At 36.2% G+C, this 25358-nt stretch overlaps 1 protein-coding gene across 5 annotated transcripts in view; it reads right to left on the reverse strand.

The window, feature by feature from the left end:
* Oat (Ornithine aminotransferase precursor) overlaps window positions 1–25358 on the reverse strand; it is a 279809-nt gene that overhangs the window by 52015 nt on the left and 202436 nt on the right. For all 5 annotated transcript variants that reach the window (XM_090391734.1, XM_090391735.1, XM_090391736.1 and 2 more), the window contains exons 5-7: window positions 24524–24696; window positions 5024–5102; window positions 824–937 (exon numbers count right to left, since the gene is read on the reverse strand). In XM_090391734.1, coding sequence (XP_090247860.1) covers window positions 824–937; window positions 5024–5102; window positions 24524–24696 — 366 coding nt within the window. The remainder of the gene's footprint in view (window positions 1–823; window positions 938–5023; window positions 5103–24523; window positions 24697–25358) is intronic.

Genomic DNA, 25358 nt, shown 5'->3' on the forward strand with positions numbered 1-25358 from the left:
CATATCCAATTCCATTCTCTTGTCTTTTATCATTCACAAATTTCTTTCCTCTCCTATTATTCCCAAAACTCTCTCTCTCCCCCCCATTCCGATTTGCCTTGCATTTATCTCTTCCATTCTTCTAATCTCATCTTTCATACTTATCATACTTCTCCCAAGACATTCCACCTCCTCTTTCAGCTCCTCTATCTCCCTCTGCAGGTCAGTCACTCTAAATCGAAATTCACTCTCCCAAACAAAACCATCTAAACTTTCACAATCACTCACGCCTTCAACACTATCAATGATTATTTTCTCATTCACATTTTTTTCTTCATTCTCTCCTATCACACTACTCGTCTTCCTGTATTCATTTTCCGTTCCTGGAGCAACAAGGTCAGTTATTGAGATATCTGCTGCATTTATTTCCTCCCACTACCTGCACTTTAAGCACACAAGGACTCCATACTCTCTGAAGCCAGATATCCAATTCCCGAGACGCATACATGCTGCAAAAACTGCATGCCACAAACTCCCTTATTATATTGCTTATAAATGTAAGCAATATAATAAGGCGGAATTAAAAGCAGAGATTTGTTCTAGAACTGTTTCATTATCCTGCTATCAGTACCTCCAACCATTGCTCCCTTCTTCTTCAACACCTGACCCATTGGTACAAGTTCCACAAATGTTTTCTCATTCCTGTAGTCTCTACGCATGCCCCCTCCCCATAATCATAATTTTGTTAAAATTTACATTAAAGCATTTTATATCAAGGAAATATATTCAATCACAAATCCATACAAAAAGAATAAAGGGAAAACACTTGTGCTCTTTTACATACCTCTAAAGCAGCAATAGCAACTTTACATGCAAGTGGATTACCACCATAGGTGGAGCCATGCTCTCCAGGCTTAATAACTAGCATGATGGAGTCATCAGCAAGTACAGCAGATACCTAGGAAAGAATGGAGACTTCACTGTTAATGGTAATTATAAGTTGAAATATCTATTGTGTATTTCTGGAAATTTGCTAAGTTCTCAGTGTGTTATTTGTAAACATTTTAGAAGCGGAGAGGGAGAGTTGTACAGTTGGGGGACCTCCCGCGATGAGTCTTTGGACTCCTTGGAGGTGTCACGGATAATCATCATCATCATCATACGTATCAAAGATTTAGGCCTAGCATGGCCTGTTCTGGCCTTAGAAGTCATCGTTGAATCGTTTAAGAGGACGTCCTGGTTTTCTTTTTCCTAATGGCTTGTACTTTAAGGCTTGTTTTGGTAATCTTTCTGTTTTCATTCTTTGAACGTGTTCCATCCATTTATGTTAATATTTTTTAATTTTTTCTATTACCGGTTCTTGGTTTAATTCTTTCATAATATCTTCGTTTCTTTTGTGATCAAATAGGGTATACTTTGCAGTTTTTCTCATAAACTTCATTTCTGCTGTTGTTAATCTTTGTTTGTCTTTTTGTTTTATTGTCCAGATTTTGCTTCCATACATTAAGACCGGTAAGGCTAATGTAGTGTATACTTTTAGCCTGGTTTGTTTTTGAACTAGGTTTGGTTTAAATATAGAGTTAATTACACTTGTTATTTTTAAATATTTTGCAAATTTTACATTTATGTCTTTTTCATATGTGATCATACATCCTAGGTAGTTAAATGAATTCACCTGTTCTAAGATCTTATTATCTATTACTATTTTAGTTCTTGCTGGATCTTGTCCTTTAAAGGCCATAGTTTTTGATTTTTCTGTTGATATTATCATACCATAATCTTTGGCTATCTCATTTAGATCTAAAATAGCTTTCTGTAAGTTATCTTCAGAATTTGTAATTATTATTTGGTCGTCGGCAAAGAGGAGAGTGTTTAAGTTCACTGTAGGAGAAAGTTTAATTCCTTGATGTAAATTTTTATTCCACTTTATTATTATTTCATTTAAGTAGATATTAAAAAGAGTTGCTGAGAGGGGACATCCCTGTCGGACCCCTTGGTTTATCTCTCTTGTATATGATAGCTCGTGATTTAATCTTATTTGTATTTGATTATTTTCATATATACTTGTGATAGCTTTTAGGATATTATTTGGTATTTGTCTTTCTTTTAATATGTTAAATAATATGTTTTGTTTAACTTTGTCAAATGCTTTTTCAAAGTCAATAAATGCAATATGTGTTTCCAAATTATATTCTCTTCTTTTCTCTACAATTGATTTTAGGCAAAAGGCTGGGTCTATACATGATCGTCCTTTTCTAAATCCATTCTGTACCTCTAGAATAAAGTTTTCGGAATATTTCATTAGTTTGTTATTTAAGATTCTGCTATATATTTTGTAACAGGAATTTAGTATACTGATACCTCTATAGTTTTTAGGTCATCTCTATTACCTTTCTTAAAGATAGGAATCACAATTGCTTTTTTCCATTCTATTGTGGGGGATACCAGTTGAGTAAATTTTATTTAAAAATAATAAGAGTCTTTTTTTGAATCTTGTTCCTGCGTATTTATATAGTTCTGAACCTAGCTTATCTTCTCCAGGTGATTTTCCGTTTCTTGTTTCTTTCAGGCTGATTTCTAATTCTTCTTCAGTTATTTCCTTTTCATTTTCGTTAATTGTTTGCCAGTTGTCTTTTTTAAAATATTTGTCTGTCCACAGTTCTGTGTAGTAATTTAGAAATTCTTCTAATTTTAATTCAGTGTTTAATTTTATGTTTTTTTTGGTATCTGCATTTAGGTGTTTCAAAATCTTATATACATTGGGTCTTATTTTATATAAATCATGTTCTAAATTAGAAACAAATTTATTCCATGATTCTCTATGTCTTTTTCTGACTTCTCTTTTAGCTATGGCTCTTATTCTTTTATATTCTATTTCATCTTCTAATCTTTTACTGCTTAACCATTTGTGATAGGCTTCTTTTTTCTTTTTAATTATTTCTTTGATTGTATCATCCCAGATCTTCAGTTTTTTCTTTTATTGAATTTTTTGGTCTTTCCTAAGCTTTCATTTGCTACTGCATTTAGTATCGTTTTTATATTAAGCCATTATATTTCTATTTCTTCATTTTGTTTTATTTTATCTAGATATTGGTTAATTCTTTGTTCATATAGCCATTGTACATTTGTGTCATTCAATACTCTAGTTTTATAAACAAATGTTTCAATTTTTCTTTCTGTTCTTGTTACTTGTAGCCATTTAGGTGGTAATCTTAATTTTATTTTAACAAGGAAGTGGTCACTGCTTATTTCATATCCTCTGTGAACTCTAACATCTAGTGAAAATTTTGATATCTTTATTTAATATGAAGTAATCTAATAGTGATTTCTATCCTCTTGTTGCCCAAGTATATTTATGTATATCTTTATGTTTATAGAAGGAATTCATTATTTTTAGGTTATTATAAACTGCAAAGTCAATCAATTTTTTACCATTTCTGTTTAGAGTGTGTTCTCCATGTATTCCTATATTATTATTAATTTTCATGTTTCCAATTCTTGCATTTAAGTCTCCTGCTAAAATTATGTAGTCATTTTTATTTATTTTATTATATATGTTTTGTAGCTGATTATAAAAATCAATATTATTCTGTTCTCTTCCTTCTTCTGGGGCATATAAACCAATTATTGTTAAATAGCCTCTATCTATTTTTATTCTAGCTTCTATTATTCTTTCATTCCATAATTTATAATGTTTTAACTGTTTTGAAAGGGAGTTATGTATCCAAATCATGACTCACTGTTAATGGTAATTATAAGTTGAAATATCTATTGTATATTTCTGGAAATTTGCTAAGTTCTCAGTGTGTTATTTGTCAATATTTTAGAAGCAGAGAGGGAGAGTTGTACAGTTGGGGGTCCTCCCACGATGAGTCTTTGGACTCCTTGGAGGTGTCACGGATAATAATAATAATAAAATAATTGTGAAAATAAAGTAATGCAGTATAATTTATATTCATTTAAAGAGCGTGAAAATTACACAACAGTTCCATGAAATAATTTGAGTTTAAATTATTACTTTTTTGGCATAGGTTGCAGATTGCAGCTACAAATTTTTCCTTTTTTTAATACATTTAAAATTTGTAATACATAACTTTATACAATGCTACAATAAAGCAATGCAACACAGAAGCATTTATTTACATATATGTTTCTGCAAATCAGGAATTTCTCTCACTATATGTAGTAAGACCATGATAATATTACTTATAGTGTATCATGTGGAGGAATTTTACAGGGCCTTTTTCAAATAATGCCTCAGAGTGATTGGTCTTCAGTGGAAGTATTTCTTCTCCAAGTAACTCAATCATTCCTCACCTGAAAAAGAAATCAATTCCAGAGACAAGTGACCAAGATGATAGCAGGTCTGTGGAAACCTTATGAGAATAGGTTGAGGATTTGTGGGTTGCAGAAATTGGACGATAGGCGAAGGAGGGGTAATATGATTGAGACATTCAAATTACTGAAGGGTTTTTATAAGATTGATCCATCTTTGTTATCCGTCTTTGTACCCTTTCCACAATGTGGAAAGGGTACAAATGGAGTACAAGGACAGAATGAGAGAATGTAAATTGCAAAACGAGGTTTTGCAATTTATATTAGGAGGAAGGGGGGGGGGATATGATTCTGACATATAAGCTAGCCGGGGGTTGTTGTCAGGTCGACATGAAAGTGATTTTTCATAGAATGGCAGAGGGGGGTAGAACAAGAGGTCATCGTTGGAAACTATATAAGGAGGATGTGAGCAGAGCAGTGAGGAGCAGGTTCTTTGCATGGAGAGTGGTTGGTGAGTGGAATGCATTGCTTGAGGGTGTTGTGGATGTAGAAATGAATCAGTTTAAAGCATGGTTCGATGAGCATTGCATGTAATAGTGTGTACCTCTCATGATGAGTGTCTGACTCCATGGAGGCCAAATTGCAATAATAATAATAATAATAATAAATACTATATACATTGCTTATTCTTATGTACTAGCCCTCCTGATGCACCCTGTATGAGAAATGGAATGCAAACTTACAGAAAATAATTCTGAATTTTACTTACGGGATACAGTCCACCAGAAAGAGCTTTTCCAAGCATCACAATATTTGGCCTTGCATTTTCATGATCCACACATAACATTCTATAAAAGCAAACAAACAATATATATATCGAAACACACACACACACACACACACACACACACACATGCGTGCGTGCATATGCACACACAGTATAGCAATTAACAAACTAGATCATGTAAATAGAAATAAAACTTTCACCACTGAAGTTACAAAATTCAAAGTAGTCCTAGTCCCCATTGTTTACAATGCACTTTATTATTCTCTTCTTCCATGCTTCAAAACAAAAAACTAAATATACTCTTAAGTCTTCTGCTCTTTTGCAGTGCTTTATATCTTGATGTTGTCAGGAAAAAAAATTCCTTTAATGAAACTTTAAGTCAGGAAAAGAAGGAAAAAAGTGATAAAAGCAAGATTTGGTGAAATGTATCTGACATTCCATTGTTTCAATCTGCATTTAGCCCAAAAACTGCTTCACCGATTAAAACAAACATGAAGGAGTGTGGCTCTGATGAAGAACCTACCGTGGGGATAAACTTCTTGGTTTACCTTATAGTTTATGATGAATTTTTATTTAAAATGCTACAAAACATTTAGAATTACTGACTAATCATCTTGTCCTGCTAGAAGATAATTATAGTGCATGACAACATTAGCATCAAAAAACATAATGAACAGCATCTTCATTTTTGAGCATCACATTCATGTCTTTTTTCAGTGTCTGGAGAAGATGTAGTTATTGTCCACTAGTAGCTTTGCCTTTTAGTTTTCAGGGTCATACTGGAAAGCCCATGATGAAAAAGTTTAAAAAGTCTGCCTTTTCCATTTTGTTCATCAATGTCAATATTTAAATTTATTGTGGTTATAAGTCATAAATTTATACATCTTCTTCACACACATATAGTACACTCTTTCTGAACGGAACTAATGGAAATACATACAATGGAGATAATTAACTATAATAAGTGATGTTTAGAACAAATACAAAGTTTTCTGGAGGTTGAAGATGCTAAGGATGTGTGTTTATACCAGAATAGGCTAGATGTGAAAGACAACCCAAGAAGAGAGAGCGCTAATCTTGGTTGATGAATAGAATGTTATTAAAAGTGGGGGGGGGGGGGAGAGTGAGGCAAGCTCTTTCTTCCAGAAGACAGCATGTAGATATAATTACAAATTCATGTTTAGCTTCTTACCCACAGTTTAATAATAATAATTACCATTATTATCTATCATGTGTATCTCATACTAATCATTATTTGAGAAAGACTATCACACTTCATTGATCTTATTCACCAAAGTAATCATTGACCAGTGCTCAACAAATTATGCATCCTACTGACCATGCAAAAAATGTACCCCCCCCACTACTCCATTTTTTAAAATAAATTGTATGTCCTAGTAAGTCTACAGCAGTTCCATAAGATGACTTGTGGTGTTGCATGTAAATTCTCTTAAAAAAAAAAAATCCTTTAGAAAGTTATAATTTATTAAATAAAAAAATATTCTATTTTGTCCAGTTTCCAGCTGATCGTCAACTGGCAATATCTACTTATCACGTATGAGTGGGCAAGTGTATTTGTTGAGTCCTCCTGATAACCATGTCTGGCAATCCATTCATCATGCACCAAGCAAAAAATATAGTTTTCTATTAAGCTATCTGATTAATAGATAATCTCCTTTTCTTACCAATTCTCTCAAATCACTTTTCCATCCATCTACTTATTGGATATCATTAGATGCCACATGGTCGCTCCTTTCCTTGGTGATGTTCCACACTAGTCCTTGCCAAGTGGTCTTGTTATATGCTTTTCTGGAGGCTTCAACTGTGAAGATAAGTCACTCAAGACACACTATATCAATCCATCTCATGGAAGAAGGTCCATTTTTTTCCAGGAACTTTACCCTCTATTACTATTTTGAGAAGTCCTCCTTCCATCCTTTCAATACGTCCAAAGTATTTCAGCTTTCTTCTTTCAAGGGACATTCTGTTTCAGGGACAAAGTGAGCTGTATGGGAGCGATGGACTGCATTTGAGTGGTTATGGTGTGAGTCGCTTGGAGAGACTGCTGCTGGAAGGTAGAGAAGTGAATAGAGAGAATGAATCAGATCGAGAGGGGAGTGATGTGGAAGAGCAAGAGAGTAAGACAAAAGAGATTGAAGAGGTGGATATGAATGGGGAAATGAGTGATATGAATACAGAAAATGAGAGAATGGGTGTGCAAGGGGAGCAGGGAAATGGGGAGGCTCAGGGTGAACAGGAGTACACAGCATGAGAAAGGTGGATGCTCCAAGAGGAGGTGAAAGCATGTGTAGGCAGGAAAGGAATGGGATGACAGGGATCAAGAGGAAACAGTTGGAATTGAAAAGGGTTCTAAAATGAAGAAGCAGAAAGGGAAATGGCCCCAGTTTAGCATGGAGAGATCACATCAAGTGAGTGGTATCAGTGGAACTAGCTGTAGCTCCAGAAATGAGCTGTTGTGTTTGTATACAAATGCTACAATTATTAGAAACACGGCAGATGAAATGGTTGCACTAATTGTGTTTGTGCATCCAAAGATTGTCGGAATAAGTGAGACATGGTTGGAAGAGGACAACATCCTGACAGGAATAGAATGATGGAAGGGTATGATGTGTTTCGTGAGGATAGAAGGGGTAAAAAGGGAGGGGGAGTGCTATTGATGATAGAGAAAGAGTTATGTCCATACAAAGTAGATATGCAAGATGGGAATAGTGCCAGTGGTTTTGAGGCCGTATGGTGTGAGATAGAGGTGAATAGAATCAAATACTTGGTGTAATGTTATAGACCAGGTAATGTGGATGGTGGTGATAGTGAAATGTATAGTCAAATTAGCCAAGCAAATAAGAAAAGGGTGATCATTATGAGTGATTTTAAGTATTGCAATATAGCCTGGAATGATGAGATACCAACTGGAAGTAAAGAAAATGAGTTTTTTGAGTTTTTGAGGGATAACTACCTCAGACCGTATGTAACAGAGGTCACACGAGGATTGAGGGTCTTGGATTTGGTCATCTCATCAGAGGATGTAATTATAAATGACCTGCAAAATCATCCACCAATTGGTGAGATTGACCATGAGGTGATTATCTGGGTGGTTGCCAGCAGTGCAAGGACCCCTGTGAAAAAAGGGTATATGTGGAACTACAAGGGGGGGGATTATGAAGAGCTCAGGAGACAGCTTGCAGATGTAGCGTGGAATGAGGAGTTAGCTGGAAAAGAGATCAATGCAGCTTGGAGGATTTTCAAAAACTATCTAGTAGATGCAATGTTTAAATGTATTCCAAGGGTGAGAAGGTTAAATAAGGTAGGTGTGAGATGGATGAATAAAGAGATTAAGCATGCGATACAGAGAAAGAGGGCATTTTGGAGGCAGCATAAGAGAAGTGGAAATAACCAATTCCATGAGGTCTACAAAGACCAGGCAAGGAGGGTGACTTGGTTGATTAGAGTAGCTAAAGAGAGGTATGAACAGCAGTTAGCTAATGAAGCCAAAAAAGAATCCTAAGAAGTTCTTTCAATATGTAGCCAGCAAAAGAAAGAATGATTATGGAAGGATGACACTGATTGGAGAAAATGGTATAAAGACAGCTACTGCAGAATGTGTGGTGGAGATACTTAATGAGCAGGTCATAAAGATCTTTCAATCTGGTGAATGTGACTTCAGGGACAGATGGAGAGCAGTTGATGATGGGGAGGAGAGACTGACTGTAAGTGAGCAAGAGGTGTATGGGGAGTTGAGTAAACTAGATGTAAATAAGGCTGTGGGACTTGATAATATATCACCGCATATTCTAAAGGAATGTGCCAGGGAGTTGACACCTGCCTTGACATATTTTTTTAATATGAGTCTTGCACTTGGTCAAGTTCCTAAGGAGTGGAAGGAGGGCAAGATTGTGCCACTTCATAAAGGAGGTGATCGAACTCAAGCATCAAACTATAGGCCTATCTGTTTGTCATTTATTTTGGTTAAGTTGTTGGAGAAGCTTGTGAGAACTGGGATCCAGAGTTGGGTTGACAACCATGGCATTATCTTTGATGGACAGCATGGATTTGTTGAAGGGAGGTCATGTTTTAGTAATCTACTTACTTATTACAATGAAGTGACTGCTTCCTTGGACAGAAGAGAAGGATACACAGTAATATACTTGGATTTCGCAAAGGCTTTTGATAGAGTACCTCATGTCAAACTAGAGCAGATGGGGTTGGATATTAGATTAGTGCACTGGATTGGAGACTGGCTATCTCATAGGTATCAACAAGTTGTGTATGGGGGGTGTGATATCCAGAAAAAGGAAAGTCACTAGTGGAGTGCCTGAGGGATATAAGGGGAGCTCTGAATATATTGAATAAAGAGCCCCTTGACCTGTGATTTTGGGAGTCTGTTTTAGGGCCATTACTGTTTAACTTGTATATTAATGATATTGGCGAAGATTTGGATGGAGATATTCAGTTGTTTACAGATGATGCAAAGTTGGGATGAACCATGAAGACTAAAGAAGATGTTATGGCCTTACAAGAAGACTTGAATAAATAGAGTGATTGGGCACAGGAATGGGGATGTGAGTTCAATGTTGCAAAATGTAAGGTTTTAAAATTTGGAAAACAAAGATGGGACGCAGAATTTATGCTTGGTGAGAATATATTGTTGAAGGTAGAGGAAATAAGAGATCTGGGGGGGGGGGGGTGATAGTGGATAAGGATCTAAAATTTAGGGGACACATCGCCAAAATTGTGAAGACAACACAAAGGTTTCTGGGAATGATGCAGAGGACACTGACATGTAGAAGTAGGGAGATTCTTGTTCCATTGTATAAGGCTTTGATTAGGCCACACATGGACTATTGTGTCCAGATTTGGTCACCAGGTTTTCAGAAGGATGAAGAGATGTTTGAAAGGGTCCAAAGGTGACTGACTAAGATAGTTTCTGACCTCTGGAATGTTGAGTATGAGGACAGATTGAGAAGATGTAATTTGCAGAGTCTGGTGGACAGGAGGAAGAGGGGGAGATATGATAGAGACCTACAAGATGGGTTGTTATGGGATCAATGGTGGAGAAGTTCTACAGAGAATAGTGGGAGATCAGGGGGGGAACCAGAGGTCATCCCTGGAAACTGTATAAAGAGGGTGTAAGTAGGGGAGTGAGAGGCAGGTTTTTTTCGTGCAGAGTTGTGAATGATTGGAATGCCTTGCCTGAGAGTGTGGTGTCTGCAAGGAGTTTGAGTGTGTTTAAGACATGGTATGATGAGATGTGTGGTGTGATAAAAGGACCTCCCAGATGAGCTTTGACTCCATGAGGTCTTGGGGTAATAATAATAATAATATCATCTTTAAGAATCCTTAGTTCTGAAAGGCAGTCCATTTGACTGCCTTTCAGTATATGATATTCAACAGCCTTTTGTAACATCCTACCTCAAAAGCAACTATCCTATCAGAATTCTTTAGGTTCCAAGTCTCACATCTATAAGTCACTGTTGGAAAAAACAGCTGCATCCAGAATTCTCAACTTTGTTCTTGTGAAGATAGATTCATCCTTACAGATTATAAACAAGTCTCTGACTGTTGTTTTAGTCATTCCTAGTCTTCTTCTGATGACTTCTGAACAGCAATTTTTCACATTAATAAGATCCCAGGTATTTGAATTTGCTGACTTCCTCAATTCTTCCTCTGTTAAGGAGAAAGGAGTTTCTCTGTCTACATTTCCTTTGAGAACCATAATCTTTGTCTAACTAGGATTGAGTTGAAGTCCTCTGTTCTTACTGATCTCATTAAATTTGTTAAAGATCCATCCTAGTTCTTTCTTGTCATTACAATGGAGTACTGTATCATCAGGGTGCCTTAGATGTCTGATCAATCTGCCACCTATCCTAATTCCTGTGTTAAGCTAATCCTATAGTACATGCATAATGTCTTCAGCATAGATACTAAATTGGTGAAGAGAAAGTAGGTATGCTTACCTAACTCCCTTGCCAACTTGAAGCCAACCAGTTAATCCAACACCTGTTCTTACCATGGCTTCTTGCTCACTGTATGCAAGTTAGTTATCAACCTGATAATGTTGAGGAAAACTAATTATTTTTATTATCTCCCATAAATGTCTGTATGTATATCCATGGATACTGCTCTGCTGAACTGGTCACCATCAGCAGAACAGTGTCCATGGAAATAACTACAGAAAAGATATATGCAGATATAGAACATGTATGGGAAAGCAGTTGGAGGGATTCAGAGATAAGGGCATCTATTAAATGAATGTTTCTCATGAATACAATAATGCATTCAGAGGAAGATTTTTGGTGTGCCATTCAGATGTGAAAACAATATTCTAAGGGTGGATGGATAGAGATTTATAAAGTATTAGGAGTTGAGAAGAAAAAAAATTATCATCATCATCATCTGACCTACATGGAGTCAAAAGACTTGTTGTGGAATGTCTCACTATCACAAACAACTCATCAAACTGTTGTTGTAGATATTTTCACTCGCTCTGCACTCGCCGTAATCAGATAATTCATTCTAATTACTCAGTACTCTCCATGCAAAAAAAAAAAAACTACTCTCACCCCCATGTTTCTTCTTTCTTTAAAAAACTGCTCCTACATTAATCTGGTAATAAACCCTTACCAACTTATATATTATAATTATAATTCCTCCCCCTCCTCCTATCCATTAGACTCTGCAAATTCCATTTCCTCAATCTTTCTTCATGCCCAACATTATAAAGATCAGAAACCACTTTAGTTAATTATCTCTAGAACCTTTCCAATATCTTTCATCCTTCTGAAAATCCAGGTAATCAAATCTGTGTACAGTAATCAATATATGACCTGATCAAGGTCTTATAATACAGTGAAAATCATTAATTGTAATAAATAATGTTTAGAACAGAAAAGCATACCAAGCTTTTTGGAAGTTGAAGATACTAAGAATGTGCATTTATGCCAAAATAGGCTAGATATGGAAGACAACCCAAGAAGAGAGAACCAATCTTGGTTGAAGAGCAGAATGTTATCAAAAGTGGTGGTGATGGTGGGGAGTGAGGCATGGTCTCTCTTCTGGAAGACGGAGTGTAAATGTAAAATATCTGCACTCCACTTCAGAATAGTTAGAAGATCAGTGTGTAAGACACTGGCCATAGAAGATCTTGAAGCTTGAATTGTCTGACTAAAAGATTTTACATATGATGAAAAGGAATGAAATTTAATATCATCAAGAAAGCTATGAATAGGATTGGATGTTAGAGAGATATCACTGATGTATAGGAGGAAGAGTGTAGGTGAAAGCGGATCCTTACGGTACTCTAGTACTGATGTAAAAAATCAGATGATTAACAACCATCCAACAATGACACATGCAATGAATGACTAAGAGCTGGCAATCCACTTACTAAGGGCAAGATGGAGGGTTAGGTTAGAGAGGAGGTCTGCTGTAGAATGAGAATAGCAAAATCGATATGGGTGATCAATAATAAAAAATGATGGTTCTCTAAGAAGTAAAGGAAATGTTTGTTGATCACCTTCCTTATCATTTCACTTTTGAGAGCTGAGGTGAGGACAATGGCATGGTAGTTTGATGACTCTCTTCCCCACCCCCTTTTAGGATCAGGCTGGATACAAGCTTGCTTCCATGCTGTTGAGTAGATAACAAATGAGTATGACAGCTTGTGAAGGTGACATAAGATGAGCTTTATTTCTTGAGCAATTTCTTAGTATAACTGCAAGAGAGATACCATCTGCACTGACTTATTAGTATCAAGCTACTTATCATACCTCTCCTCATACTCATTCAATGACAAGGCACTCACAACCAACTCTGGAAATCCATTTCTTGGAGTGACTGTTTGTTCTCTTCCTTCCTTCCTGCTGTTGTACTGGGAAAAAAAGTCTTTAGTGTTAATCCTATGAAATTCCTTTAATTATATATATATATATATATATACTAGTTTATATATATATATATATAAACTAGTTTTTGAAATTACTAATTATATGAAGAGCCAAAGGCTTCAATTCAGCAACTTCACTACCCAGACCAGTTGACCTTCTCTCATAATGTAGAACAGTAATACAGCTCCTAGGAGCTGGGTTTCACATTATGAGTAAATACCAAGAACAGTGATTGGAGCTTGCTCCACCCTGCTATGAGTTGTCTCAGTGTTGCACTACCAAATGGGTTATGTGTTGCACTATCCAGGTATTTGCTTAAGCTTGGACTCACCGAACTTTATTTATATAGTTTCTATATTCGGCATGAAACTTTTTGAGTTTCTTATTCGGCTATGAAACAATATAGGATGTAATATCCCTTAACTTAAATAACTAGTTTTTGAAGCCCACAAACCTTCAATCTATTCTTATAGGGAAATTCTGTGGAACTGCCACAATCTTGATCACTTGCCTCTGGATCTTTTTCAACACTTACATGCAGAAGTCTAATAGACTAATTAAAGACTTATAAAGAAGAATGGTCCTCAACAACCACATAACCTGATGTGCTGTTCTGGTCACCTTTGTAATGTGCCCTTCTATAAGTCAACTATCTATTCATAATCATCTCTAAATCCTAGATTAATCAATTTCTACAGTTCGGTTCCTTCATTACAGTACAAAGCTTGTAATCTCTTTATCCCAAACTGCATGACCTTACACATGTCCATGTTAAACTGGTAGGTTATCCTTTCCCATACTGCCAATTTTTAAGTCATCCTAAATGGTCTCTACATCATCTTCATTGACTATCACTCTTCACAGCTTTGTATCACAGCAAACGACTGAATATTTCCATTAAATGACTTCCTATATCACTGATATGTAAATTAAATAACAGCGGACCAAGTAATGAGCCAGGTGGCAAACCACTAGTCACCTGCTCTCTCTCCCAGACCCAACTCCCCATACACCTCTATGATATCTGTCTATCAACAATCATGATATCCAAATCACAAGTTTCATACCCATCCTCTATTTGCTCTGATTATAAATCGAAGGATGCTAAGTGGAACTGTTGTTATGCAACAGTTTCATGTAGCATCCTGTCAAATACTGACTAGCCTATAACTGATATTTCTATCTTGGAGAATTTTTTTTTTATGTAGTGAAACTATTTTACCCTCTTTCTACTCCATAGGCATCTTCCCAAAACAAGCTTACATTAAATAGGTTGGGCCAATTCCTTTACACATTCTCATCGTACACACTGAAAATATCTCATCTAATACCATTCTTGCATTTGAATTAAGGTTCTTCAATAATGTAATTCCATTTCATTTATTTCTATTCCCACATCAGTTAATGTCACATTGGCAATGCAATATTTCCACATGGATGGTAAATTTATCCTTACAAAATTATCACTCAGTAACTCAACTGTTTCATTTGTTTCTGTTAACTTCATACTATCAGCATTGTGAAAGTCATCCTTCCTTTTACTCTCCATATAACAAAAGAACTCTGTAGAATTTTCTGAAACTCATCAGCTAGCTTCCTCTCATAATCAGCTTTGGTTTTCCTTAGCAGGTGACCCTTCTTGTCTGTGCCTTATACTGCTCATGGGATTGCTAAGCACCTTTCTTTATAGTCCTTCCACAACTTTTTCTGCCACTCAGGTTTAATGATGCTGCTCATCCACCTAACTCCTGACTCTGGGTATAGTCTGATACGGCTTTCTTCAAATATCTCTTGACCATCTCCCATGCACTGCTAATATCTCTCTAAATTCTTATGCTATGGGACTGCTCTGAGCTGACTCCTCAGATTGTCATAATCACCTAATTTGTAATCTCACATATGCCCTTGTTCAACAGAAAATTCTGCATGTCTGGCATTCTCAAGGTCAAGACAACCGTTGCTTTCTCAAAGTGGAGGCAGTGCAGCTACACTGGTTACTGCTAAGTTTTCCGATGCTATAACCAAATTCAGCACTCTTGAACCTGATGTCTCCTCCATTTCCTCCTCATATCACATGTGATTATCTCCAAGCAGTATAAACTTCATTTCCTTTCTTGTTGTGACCATTCCTCGTACCAGTCTATATCCTCATAGATGAAGTCCCATATAATAATTACCTGATCTGCATCCTGCACTCATGCTAATTTGCCAATATATGCCATCTACATTTATCCTTATATCCTCTGCCTATAGCAGCAACCAACTACATACACTGATACTGCTTTCTTCAAATATCCCTTGACCATCTCCCATGCACTGCTAACATCTCAGGGCTTCCACTGGCTACCTCAGATGGTAGATAGGGAGAAACCCTGATTACCATCTGTTGGATATCAGGGGAGCTCTGAATATATTGAATAAAGAGCCCCTTGACCCATGGTTTTGGGAGTGAAAATTTGGGAGTGAATAGCAATATTTTCGTGAACCAGCATAGTGAATAACGGTCCAATCTTCCAAGATGAAACAAGCAGGAATAAAATGGCCCTAAAATTCCCAAGAGGCCACATTATTACTACCTGCGGAAGCAGGTAGTTAAACATGAAGGCAGAGGGTGTTAAGAATTCTCAGGTAACCAGATCCTCCTGCTCTTGGAGACTAGATCTTGGAACTTTAAACTCCGGGACTCTGAGCAGTGAACCACGACCAACTGAAGAGCAACTAAAATGGGACATTCTTGGACTGTGTGAAGTTAGATGTAACAGTGAAGAAATTCTTAAATTCCACAGTAAGTTGCCAATTAAAAAATGAAGACATACTATATTATAGAAGCCAAGATAAGGAAAGATTCGGTGGAGTTGGATTCATGATTAACAAAAAATTGAAGAACAACATGACAGAATTTGACAGCATATCTGATCGAATTAGCAAGTATTGTTATCCAAATCTCAAAAAGATATACTCTCAAGACCATCCAAGTATATGTGCCAACAATAAGTCATCCTGATAAAGAAATTTAAGACTTAGCATGATGCACTCCAACTTTACAACGAAAAACATGGAAACTGAGTAAGAGTGCAGTTAGCAAGGGTGCAGTTAGAACATCACTTGAAAATTGTAATGGGAGACTTTAAGGCCAGAATTAGTATACATCAATCAGATGGGGAAAAAAAGCTCAATAGGAAATTTTAGATATACAAATGATATATAGGGAGCAGGCTAATATAATTTGCTGGTCGGAAATTTGCTACATCTAGCAAATTACTGACTGATCAGCATGTCAGGATGTATTGGAGAAGTTGGTCAAGAGCAAAATACAGGAATGGGTAGATGGAAATAAGATACTGTATGGGGGGAAGCATGGTTTTGTGAAGGGTAGGTCATGCCTCAGTAACTTGATCACGTTTTATAATACAGTGATAGCTGTTGGATAAAGGTAATGGGTTTCCAGCAATACTGCTGGACTTTGCAAAGGCTTTTGACAGTATACCACATGGAATTCTAATCAGTAAACTGCAGCATATGGGATGGATATAGGGTTGGTGAGATGGATAGGAGGATAGTTGATGAAAAGATATCAGAAAATAGTTTATTCAGGAGTCCAAAGAAGGCCTGTGACTGGTGAAATGCTGCAGGGTGCTGTTCTAGGACTGCTACTGTTTAATTTGTACATTAACAATATAGGAAAGAATCCGAGAGAAACTATTTTCAGTTATTTGCCAATGATGCGAAGTTGGGTAGAGCAATAGTTAATACAGATAATGTCAAAATTTTGCAGGATGATTTCGATAGATTGGCAGACTGGGCAAAGGAGAATGGATGTCAGCTTAATGTGGCAAAGTGTAAGGTTATGCATTTTGGAGTGAAAAGATTACCAGTTGTATACCACATTGAAGGAACTGTACTCCAGTAAATTGACAAAGCCAGAGACTTGGGAGTGTTCATGAATAGGGAGTAAAGCTTAGGGGACACATAGCAAAAATGGCTAAAGCAGTTCATCAAATTACTTGGTTACTGAAGAATACTTTGACGAGTAGAGACAAGTGGGCTATTATTCCTCTTTATCGAGCCTTGATAAGACCTCCATCTTGACTACTGCATGCAGATCTGGGCACCAGCGTTTCTTGATGATGAGGAGGAGGTGGAGAGGATTCAGAGACGAGTGACCAAGATAGTAGCAGGTCTATGGAATGAACTTAACGAGAATAGGTTAAAGATTTGTGGGTTACAGAAACTGGTTGATAGGCAGAAAAGGGGTCATATGATTGAGACATACAATTAATCAGGGGTTTTACAAGATTAATTCAAAGGAAATTTTTCAGAACAGATCTGGTGGTGGAAGAACTAGGGGCCTTCCTAGGAAACTGAGTAAGAGTATAGTTAAGCAAGGGTGTCAGAACCAGGTTTTTTGCTTGGAGAGTAGTGAATGAATAGAATAGGTTTCCAGAATCTGTTGTGGGTGCCATGAGTGAGAATGAGTTTTCAAAGCAAAGTATGATAAATACTGCACAAATGTTGGACGGTTCTTGACATGATGTTTAGAGCCTCCCTTGAAGAGTCTAAGGACTCCTTGGAGTAGTCCTTAATAATAATAATAATTTGCAGAAAACGAAAACTTGTACATCCTTAATTCTTAAAAAAAAAAAAAAAAAAAAAAAAGGAAGTGGACAAGGAAAAGTCCAAGTGGAAAAACTAGTGAAATTGACTATCCTCAGCAACAAGAAAAATATCTTTCAGGACTGTTTTGAAAATCAAAGCAAAATATAGATATATACAAATTGAGCATTAAAAAAGTTATATTCCAACATGAATAAACAACAGATTTAAAAATCTTATTACAGATGACACTGCTGATCCATCGGAAAGTAATGACATTATTACCCAAAACCTTTTTACAATTCTCACCTGAAATATTTGGTACCACAGAACAGAAACATGACAAAATTTCTGAAGAAACCAAACAGCTTGTGAAGAAATGAAGAGAAATGGAAGATAACTCACAGAATAAACTGAATTGTGCAAACAAGATAGGACTATAACCAGAGATAGATATGCTATAGCAAAAAAAAAAAAAAAAAAAAGAAAAAAGAAATTAAGAATTTTACTCAATGTTATATCAGGATGACGAATCAAATGAAGAAGAAGACAACTACGAAATAGCTGAAGTGCCAGAGATTCTAGTAGAAGAAGTTATGTGGAGCATCCAAAGCTTGCAAAATGGGAAAAGCTGCAGGTGAGGATGGAGTTATAGCTGAACTTTTAAAAGCAGGTCGGGATATGATCTATAAAGTCATGGCAAAACTATTTACCCAATGTCTAAAGAAAAATTATGCATTAAGAACATGGAAAAAAGGTTACTCTTATTCTGATATACAAAAACTGACCCATCAGTCTACTATCAGTGGTTTACAAAAGTCTTGGCTCATTGGCTTTGTGCACTCAAAATCTAGCACAATCAAAAGAACAGGCAAGCTTCTGAAGTGGCTTTAGTAGAATGGACCGTATTCAAGTTGTATAACAGATTATCAAATGGTGTAATGAATATCAACTAATTATGTCTTGGTTTTATTGATTATGAGAAAGCCTTTGATTCAGTAAAAACTTGTGCAATACTTAGAGCATTATGAAACCAACAAGTGGAGGGATCCTCCACTTGTTGGTTTCATAATCAGGACCATCAAATCAGCATACACACTGCCATAGCAGCAATTGATTTCAGTGGAAACATCTCTACTGTGGAAATACAGAGAAGTATAAGACAGGGTGACACAATTCTAGTGGTAAGACTTTAGATAAGTGGTAAGACCTTAGATACCCACCATAAAATTCGTTGGAAGAAGACAAAAATAATCCATCGCAGCAAGTTTAAATACGAAAGATTATTCAAAGAATCTTCAGCAGCTCTAAAAAACGTTCCTAACCTCAACAAATTTGGGTGCATGAAACTGCCCCAAATTTGGGAGACTTTCATTATGAGAACTTCAGCCCAACGGCCAAGACTACCAAATTAGCCCGCAAGAGGGCACCATTAGGACTTTAGGAACAAAATTAGTGTCTTAATTTCTTCCTCATTTGCTTTGTTAGTTCCTTTAGTGCACATACCATATCTTTATGTTCCTGAAGATGACAATGTGACATTGTCGAAATATAGAAGTGATTCATTAAAGTTATCTTTAATTAATTTACTTTATATGCGTTGTTAATTCCGTAAATTAATTACCAGGGTGACACAATATTTCCAAAATTATTCACAGTATGCCTAGAAGAAACATTCAAACTTCTTGAATGGGAAGAGAAATGTCTGAAGATAAATAGAAGAGATTTAAACTATTTATGCTTTGCAGATGACATAGTTATATTTACTTCAAGTGGACATGAATTACAGACTCACATCAATGAACTCCAAATTGCTGGCTTAAAGATAAATCTAAAGAAGACCCAAATTATGTTCAGTAGCTATGTCCAACCAGAAATAATCAAAATCAGTAATGATGAAATTGAGCAAGTAGATCATTACAATACTTAGGACAAAGGATATCAATGGAACAAAATATCATGGACAAAATTAAAAGATGCACGATGTTTAGGTGGAAAGCATTTGGAAAATTATAGTCAATATTTAAAAGCTAATTACCATTATGAAAAAAATTTTTTTTAATCAATGTATTCTTCTTGTATTGACATATAGTTGTGAAAGATGACACTAAATGCAAAGGAAATTCAAAAATTATGAAAACCACAATTTAATGTGGAAAGAAGTATGTTTGGTATCACAAGACTAAATCATAAAAAGACTACATGGATAAGAAATCAAATCAAAGTCTCTGACATCGTAGGAAGAGTGAATCCGAAATGGCAATGGGCTGGGCATATTGCTGGAAGATAAGATCATCAATGGACAAAAGAAGTATTGATTGGATTCCATGAGAGGAAAAATAACCATGACTCTGACCCAAATCATGGCAAATTGATGATATCAGCAAATTTGCAGCAGTAACATGGGGAAGGAGCCATTGCCAGACAGTTTTGGAGTAATCTTGGAAAGGCCTTCGTCCAGAGGTGGAATGAAATGGCTGTGGATGATGATGATATATATATATATATATATATATACACACACACACATACAAATTCAATGGCGAGGCATACATTCATCCTGTTGGCCTCTATCTCACATCAGAAGTTCAAATCAAATGAACTGCCTTCTGCATCCCTGACCTATTGATATACTTGTACTCATATGGCTTCCATTCTGAAAATGCTATACTCTTCTCTGAAAATACGAGAATGGTCTGAAAAGTTCTCGGCCTACTTCTGCAAACCGGGTCTTTTCTCACAAATTTTTTCATCTAGGCTGGTTGAAAGATTGGAATAATATTCCCCGGTTATTGCTTTACCCTTTTCAAGATAATTAATAAACAAAATGTGTTTAGCATCCCAAAACACTGATGCTATGACCTTGTCCGATTTTGTCTTCTTTGGCACTGAACAACTGAGTTCTGTCCACTATTTTGACTGTTGTTTGGATTCTGGTGTGCAACGGTGAATCCAAGTCTCATTCATAGTAATAAATCGACACACAAAATCAGTTTTATTCTTGTCAAAATCAGTTTATTCTTGTTATTCTTGATCATGCACTGTTCAGAGATTTTCATGCGAGTACGTTTTTGATCTACTGTGAGCAAGTGCGGCACCCATCTTGCGCAAAGCTTTTTCATTTGCAATTCTTCATGCAAAATATATCCTACATGTTCTTTTGAAATACCTATAGTTTCAGCAATTTCACACACTTTGACTCACCAGTCATCCAATACCATACCATGCACTTGATCAATGATTTCCGGTGTTGTTACACTTTTTGGGCGTCCTTCACGTGGATCATCTTCAAGGCTGGTACAGCCACATTTAAACTCGGCAGCCCATTTCTTAATTGTCAAAAACAAAGGAGAAGAGTGTCCATAAACTTTTATGAACTTCAAATGAATTTCTTTTGACGTTAAACCTTCTTTTACAAAGAATTTTATAACCGCACAATACTCAATTTTATCCATTTCAAGGTATACAGACAACACTTTTGCTTCAGATAGCTTTATAAAACAAACTACTTGATAGAATGATTTGCAATTTCACATGGATGCTTATGACAGATGTACCAACTTAGAAAAAAAAAATCTTGCCAATAGTTTTGCCATCTATGGTCGAGGCCAAGAACTTTTCAGACCACTCTCATACTATATCCCTTGCATTCTATCCCCACAAATACATTATCTTTGATTGACCAATCTCACTTATGCCTATAACCTTCAGCCAAGTTGAACTATCCAATATCAAAAGGTACTCTTCCTTATAAGGTTCTGTAATGTTCTAAGCACCTCTAATTCAGCTACCTCTATTTCTATAAGTTTCATTAATTCTCTATTTCTAACACTAGTCAATGTTAGAAATAGAAATATTTTGTCTTCTCCTGTTACCTCTCTACCACACCACTCAATTAAAACAACTGAAATATGGGAGGGAGAGAAGATTTTGGCATTCTTTAATTCACCCTTGCCAAAAGTTCCATAGTCATTTTTCCTTTTTCCATAACACAGTGAAACAACTGTGTTATTTTCTTTGGCCTTCCAGCCAGCTAGTTTAATAATGCTACTCATCCATCTGCTTCCTACGTGATTTATCCTCCATCAGGTAGACTGATGCTGCTTTCTTTAAACAACCCTTTGACCAAGTCCCTTGCACTAGTAACATTTCTCCTCCAGATTCTTATGTCCTGGCACTAAACCAAGCTGGCTCCTGAGCTTGTTATAATCACCTGCTTTGTAATTCCATGTATACCCTCCTTAACTGAAAATTCTGCATGTCTGGCAATCATCCAGATCAAGACTGCATGATCACTCTTCCCAGTTAGAGGCAACGTGGCTGGCTACTTTGGTTAATGACTAGATCTCTGATGACATCACCAGATCTGGAATTCTGGAACCCCAAGTACTCTCCCATGGATGTCTCAAGTAATTATCTCATTGCAGCTGTATAAATTATATCTCCCTCCCATGACCATTTCTCTTCCTAATCTTTGTTTCTATAGTTGAAGTTCCCCATAATAATTACGAAGGCTGTTCGATAAGTCCTTGCAAAGTCAAAGAGATGGCGCCACCAGTATGTATCGAGGCTATTTTTAGTTGCTGGCAACTGTTGGAGGATCACACACACTAAGTTTCAGTCAGATAGATCTATTACTCTGTGTTTGGCGTTCATTTGAATCGATCAAGTACTGTGATTTGTGAAAAATGGATGAGAAAGAATTTCGTGTAGTGATTAAACATTACTTTTTGAAAGGCAAAACAGCTCAGGTAAAAAAAAGCTAAGCTTGATAAACATTATGGCGAGTCTGTACCTTCAATTAGAACGGTTTATAAGTAGTTTAGTAACTTTTGAAGTGGCCATATGAGCACAAGTGCTGCTGAACATTCTGGATGCCCTGTTGAGGTCCTCCAGAAATTATTGAAAAAATCCATGATATGGTAATGGATGATAGAAATTGCTAAGGCTGTGGGCATAATAAATGACTGTGTACATAATATTTTACATGAACATTTACATATGAGAAACTATCCGCAAGATGGGTGGCACATTTTCTCACACTGGATCAAAAGCGTCAATGTGTGAACTGTTGCAAAATTGTTCGATTTATGCTATGAAGTCCTTTTGCATCCTCCCTACTCTCCAGACTACTGTTTCCAAACATGAAAAAATGGCTGGCAGGAAAGAGACTTTCATCAAATGACGAGGTGATTGCAGAAACAACTGCCTATTTTGAAGAGATGGACAAATGACACTGTATGGATGGAATCAAAAAACTCGAGCATCGTTGGACTAAGTGTACAGACGTCAAAGGAGACTATGTTGAAAAATAAAAAATGTATGTTCCAAATAAATTATGCTTTCTTCATTTTTACATGGACTTATCGAACAACCCTTGTATTTGCCCTACACTCAATGTGCTAATTTGCTGATGCATGCCAGCCCCATTCTTCCTTATACCCTGACCTACAACAGCAACTAACTATAAATTCATTCTATTAGCCTCCATCTTATACCAAATAGCTCAAATGTCCTCCTGATGATTTCCTACTCCTTTTTGGTTTCTATTCTTTGGCAATCATTAACACAACCTCTCCTCTACCCAATTCTCTCTCTCTCTTCTCTATGAAAAATAATTCATCTCTTGCATTTTATCTCTATGACTATCATCTTCTGTCAAGTAAGTGTCACTAACTTTTGGGCAGAGTGAACAAACCGATGCTAAAAACTTCTCTTCCTCCCTCATTCCAGATATTTCTGGAATTTTGGCTTCAATTCACAACCTCCCTTACACCTCATGTGTTGACTCGCCCACTCAATTTCAGGGATACCCACCCCCTCAAAAAAAAAAAATCTCCAGTTTCTGACTCTGAACTGACCGAACACTTCATCCTGAAACCTAACTCCAAATCCATTTAAATCCAGACCATCAGTATTACAGTATATAAGTCAGTATTCATTCATTTCATCCATAAAATTCACTCCATACATTCACAGATTGTATACCAATCAAGATTCAAATCTGTGCAGGGATACCACAATGGAATTTAGTTCCACTGCCTTAACCACTTGGACACAACTACACAAAAACAGAAAGCCAGTGGCATCCAATATTCCCAGGTGGTAACTCTCCAACTACTAACAGGACTCAAACCTGAATATCTTTGCTAATCACATGAGAATGTGTATTTAGCCTAATTTCACTGTTGGGTAATATATATAAAATGGTAAACAGTAATCCCTGTATACCAAATTTCAATTTTTCAATATTATCAGTTTCTGTGTGGTTCCAGATCAATCAGGTTTCAGATCATTCTATACCTCTTCTCAATCATCTTTTGCATCACGCCAAGTATATGAACACAAGATGCTGTATTGCTACCAAACATTTTTCAATATTCCAAAGTTTTTTGTTAACAGATTTTTATATTTGATGAAAAAATCGGTGTTAATGTACTGCTCTAAATTTCTATCACACAATTTCCAGAGAGTGATTTTATCACTCCTCAGCCTATCAGATTGAAGAGTGATAAAATTGCTTCACTGATAATGGTGAGGAAGAATCTCCTTGTGGGGGATTCTAATTCTAGATCTAATTCTGGCCTTTTATGACACTTTTTCTGAAATGTTTGAAAACATCTATGTATAAGTAATGCTTGACTGTTTGTTCTGTTGGAACATGCGTATATGGTTCTTATTGTACAGGTTTATGAATATTTACCATCTTTTAACTATGAAACCTTCTGGGATTCAATTAATGTATTTTATTGTACATTTTACTAACATATATTCATTTTGTGGTTTTTGTTCTAAAGCTGATTCCCCCCCCATCTTAGCATTTGATTAACCTAGCTAACCTAGTATAGTTAACCTTTCTATTGCCTAGCACAGATCTGGAAGTAGTCTGATATCATATAACTTACTACGGTAATAATATTTTGAGTGTAAGCTAACCAAATATAATAATGAAAAACTGAAAAACAGCACAAAGTGTTTGTTGATTTACCTGCCAGTTCTGCAAAGACCAGTTTGTACTTCATCTGCTATCCATAGTACATTGTATTTAGCACATAATTCTTGAACACCTTTTAAATAACCTTGCTTTGGTACAACAACACCTGCTTCTCCTTGAATGGGCTCCATCATATATGCACAAACTGTTGTATCTTGAAGAGCAGCCTGCAAACCAACCCAAAACAGAAAATGTTATTTATGATAAACTTTCAGGGAATCAGTCTCATTGTGGGAGATCTCATTCAGAAAGCAAGTGCTGTATCAATCACGGTGAAACTTAAACTCAGTCATACTATTAGCATTCACAACACATTCTGGCAATGTTTTCCACTCATCTATCACACTCTGCATAAAAAAAAAAAAAATTCTTCATTCTTCTCTTCACCACATCCATACACAACTTCCTGGTATGGTTCTTATTCTCTCCTGAAGCTTTATGTATAATTCCTTCTATATTAATATGTAAAAATCCCCTTAATTTAAACGGCTCTATGGTATCACCTCTTACCTATCTATCCAACAAACTCCCCACAGTATCTACTGATATCATAATAGAATCAAAATCATCAACGTGGTGAAACCAATTCCATATATTTTCTTCCTGTTTTATCATAGAAGCTCTGCCGCTGTACTTATTAACATTATATCTGCAACTCCATTCATTTATCAGAGATAATATTTCAATCTTCCTGAAGAGTGATCACATCAGCATCAATCCTTATAGTTGTTCTCAACTATGCATCATTAACAAGCACCTGAACAACTCCTGTCAATCCACATGAAATATCATTAACAATAAACAGTTCAACCGAATTCTACAGTACACC

The sequence above is a fragment of the Typopeltis vanoorti genome, chromosome 4 (genome assembly GCF_054136105.1).
Source record: "Typopeltis vanoorti isolate ZY-2024b chromosome 4, IOZ_Tvanoo_1.0, whole genome shotgun sequence".
Classification (NCBI taxonomy): domain Eukaryota; kingdom Metazoa; phylum Arthropoda; class Arachnida; order Uropygi; family Thelyphonidae; genus Typopeltis; species Typopeltis vanoorti.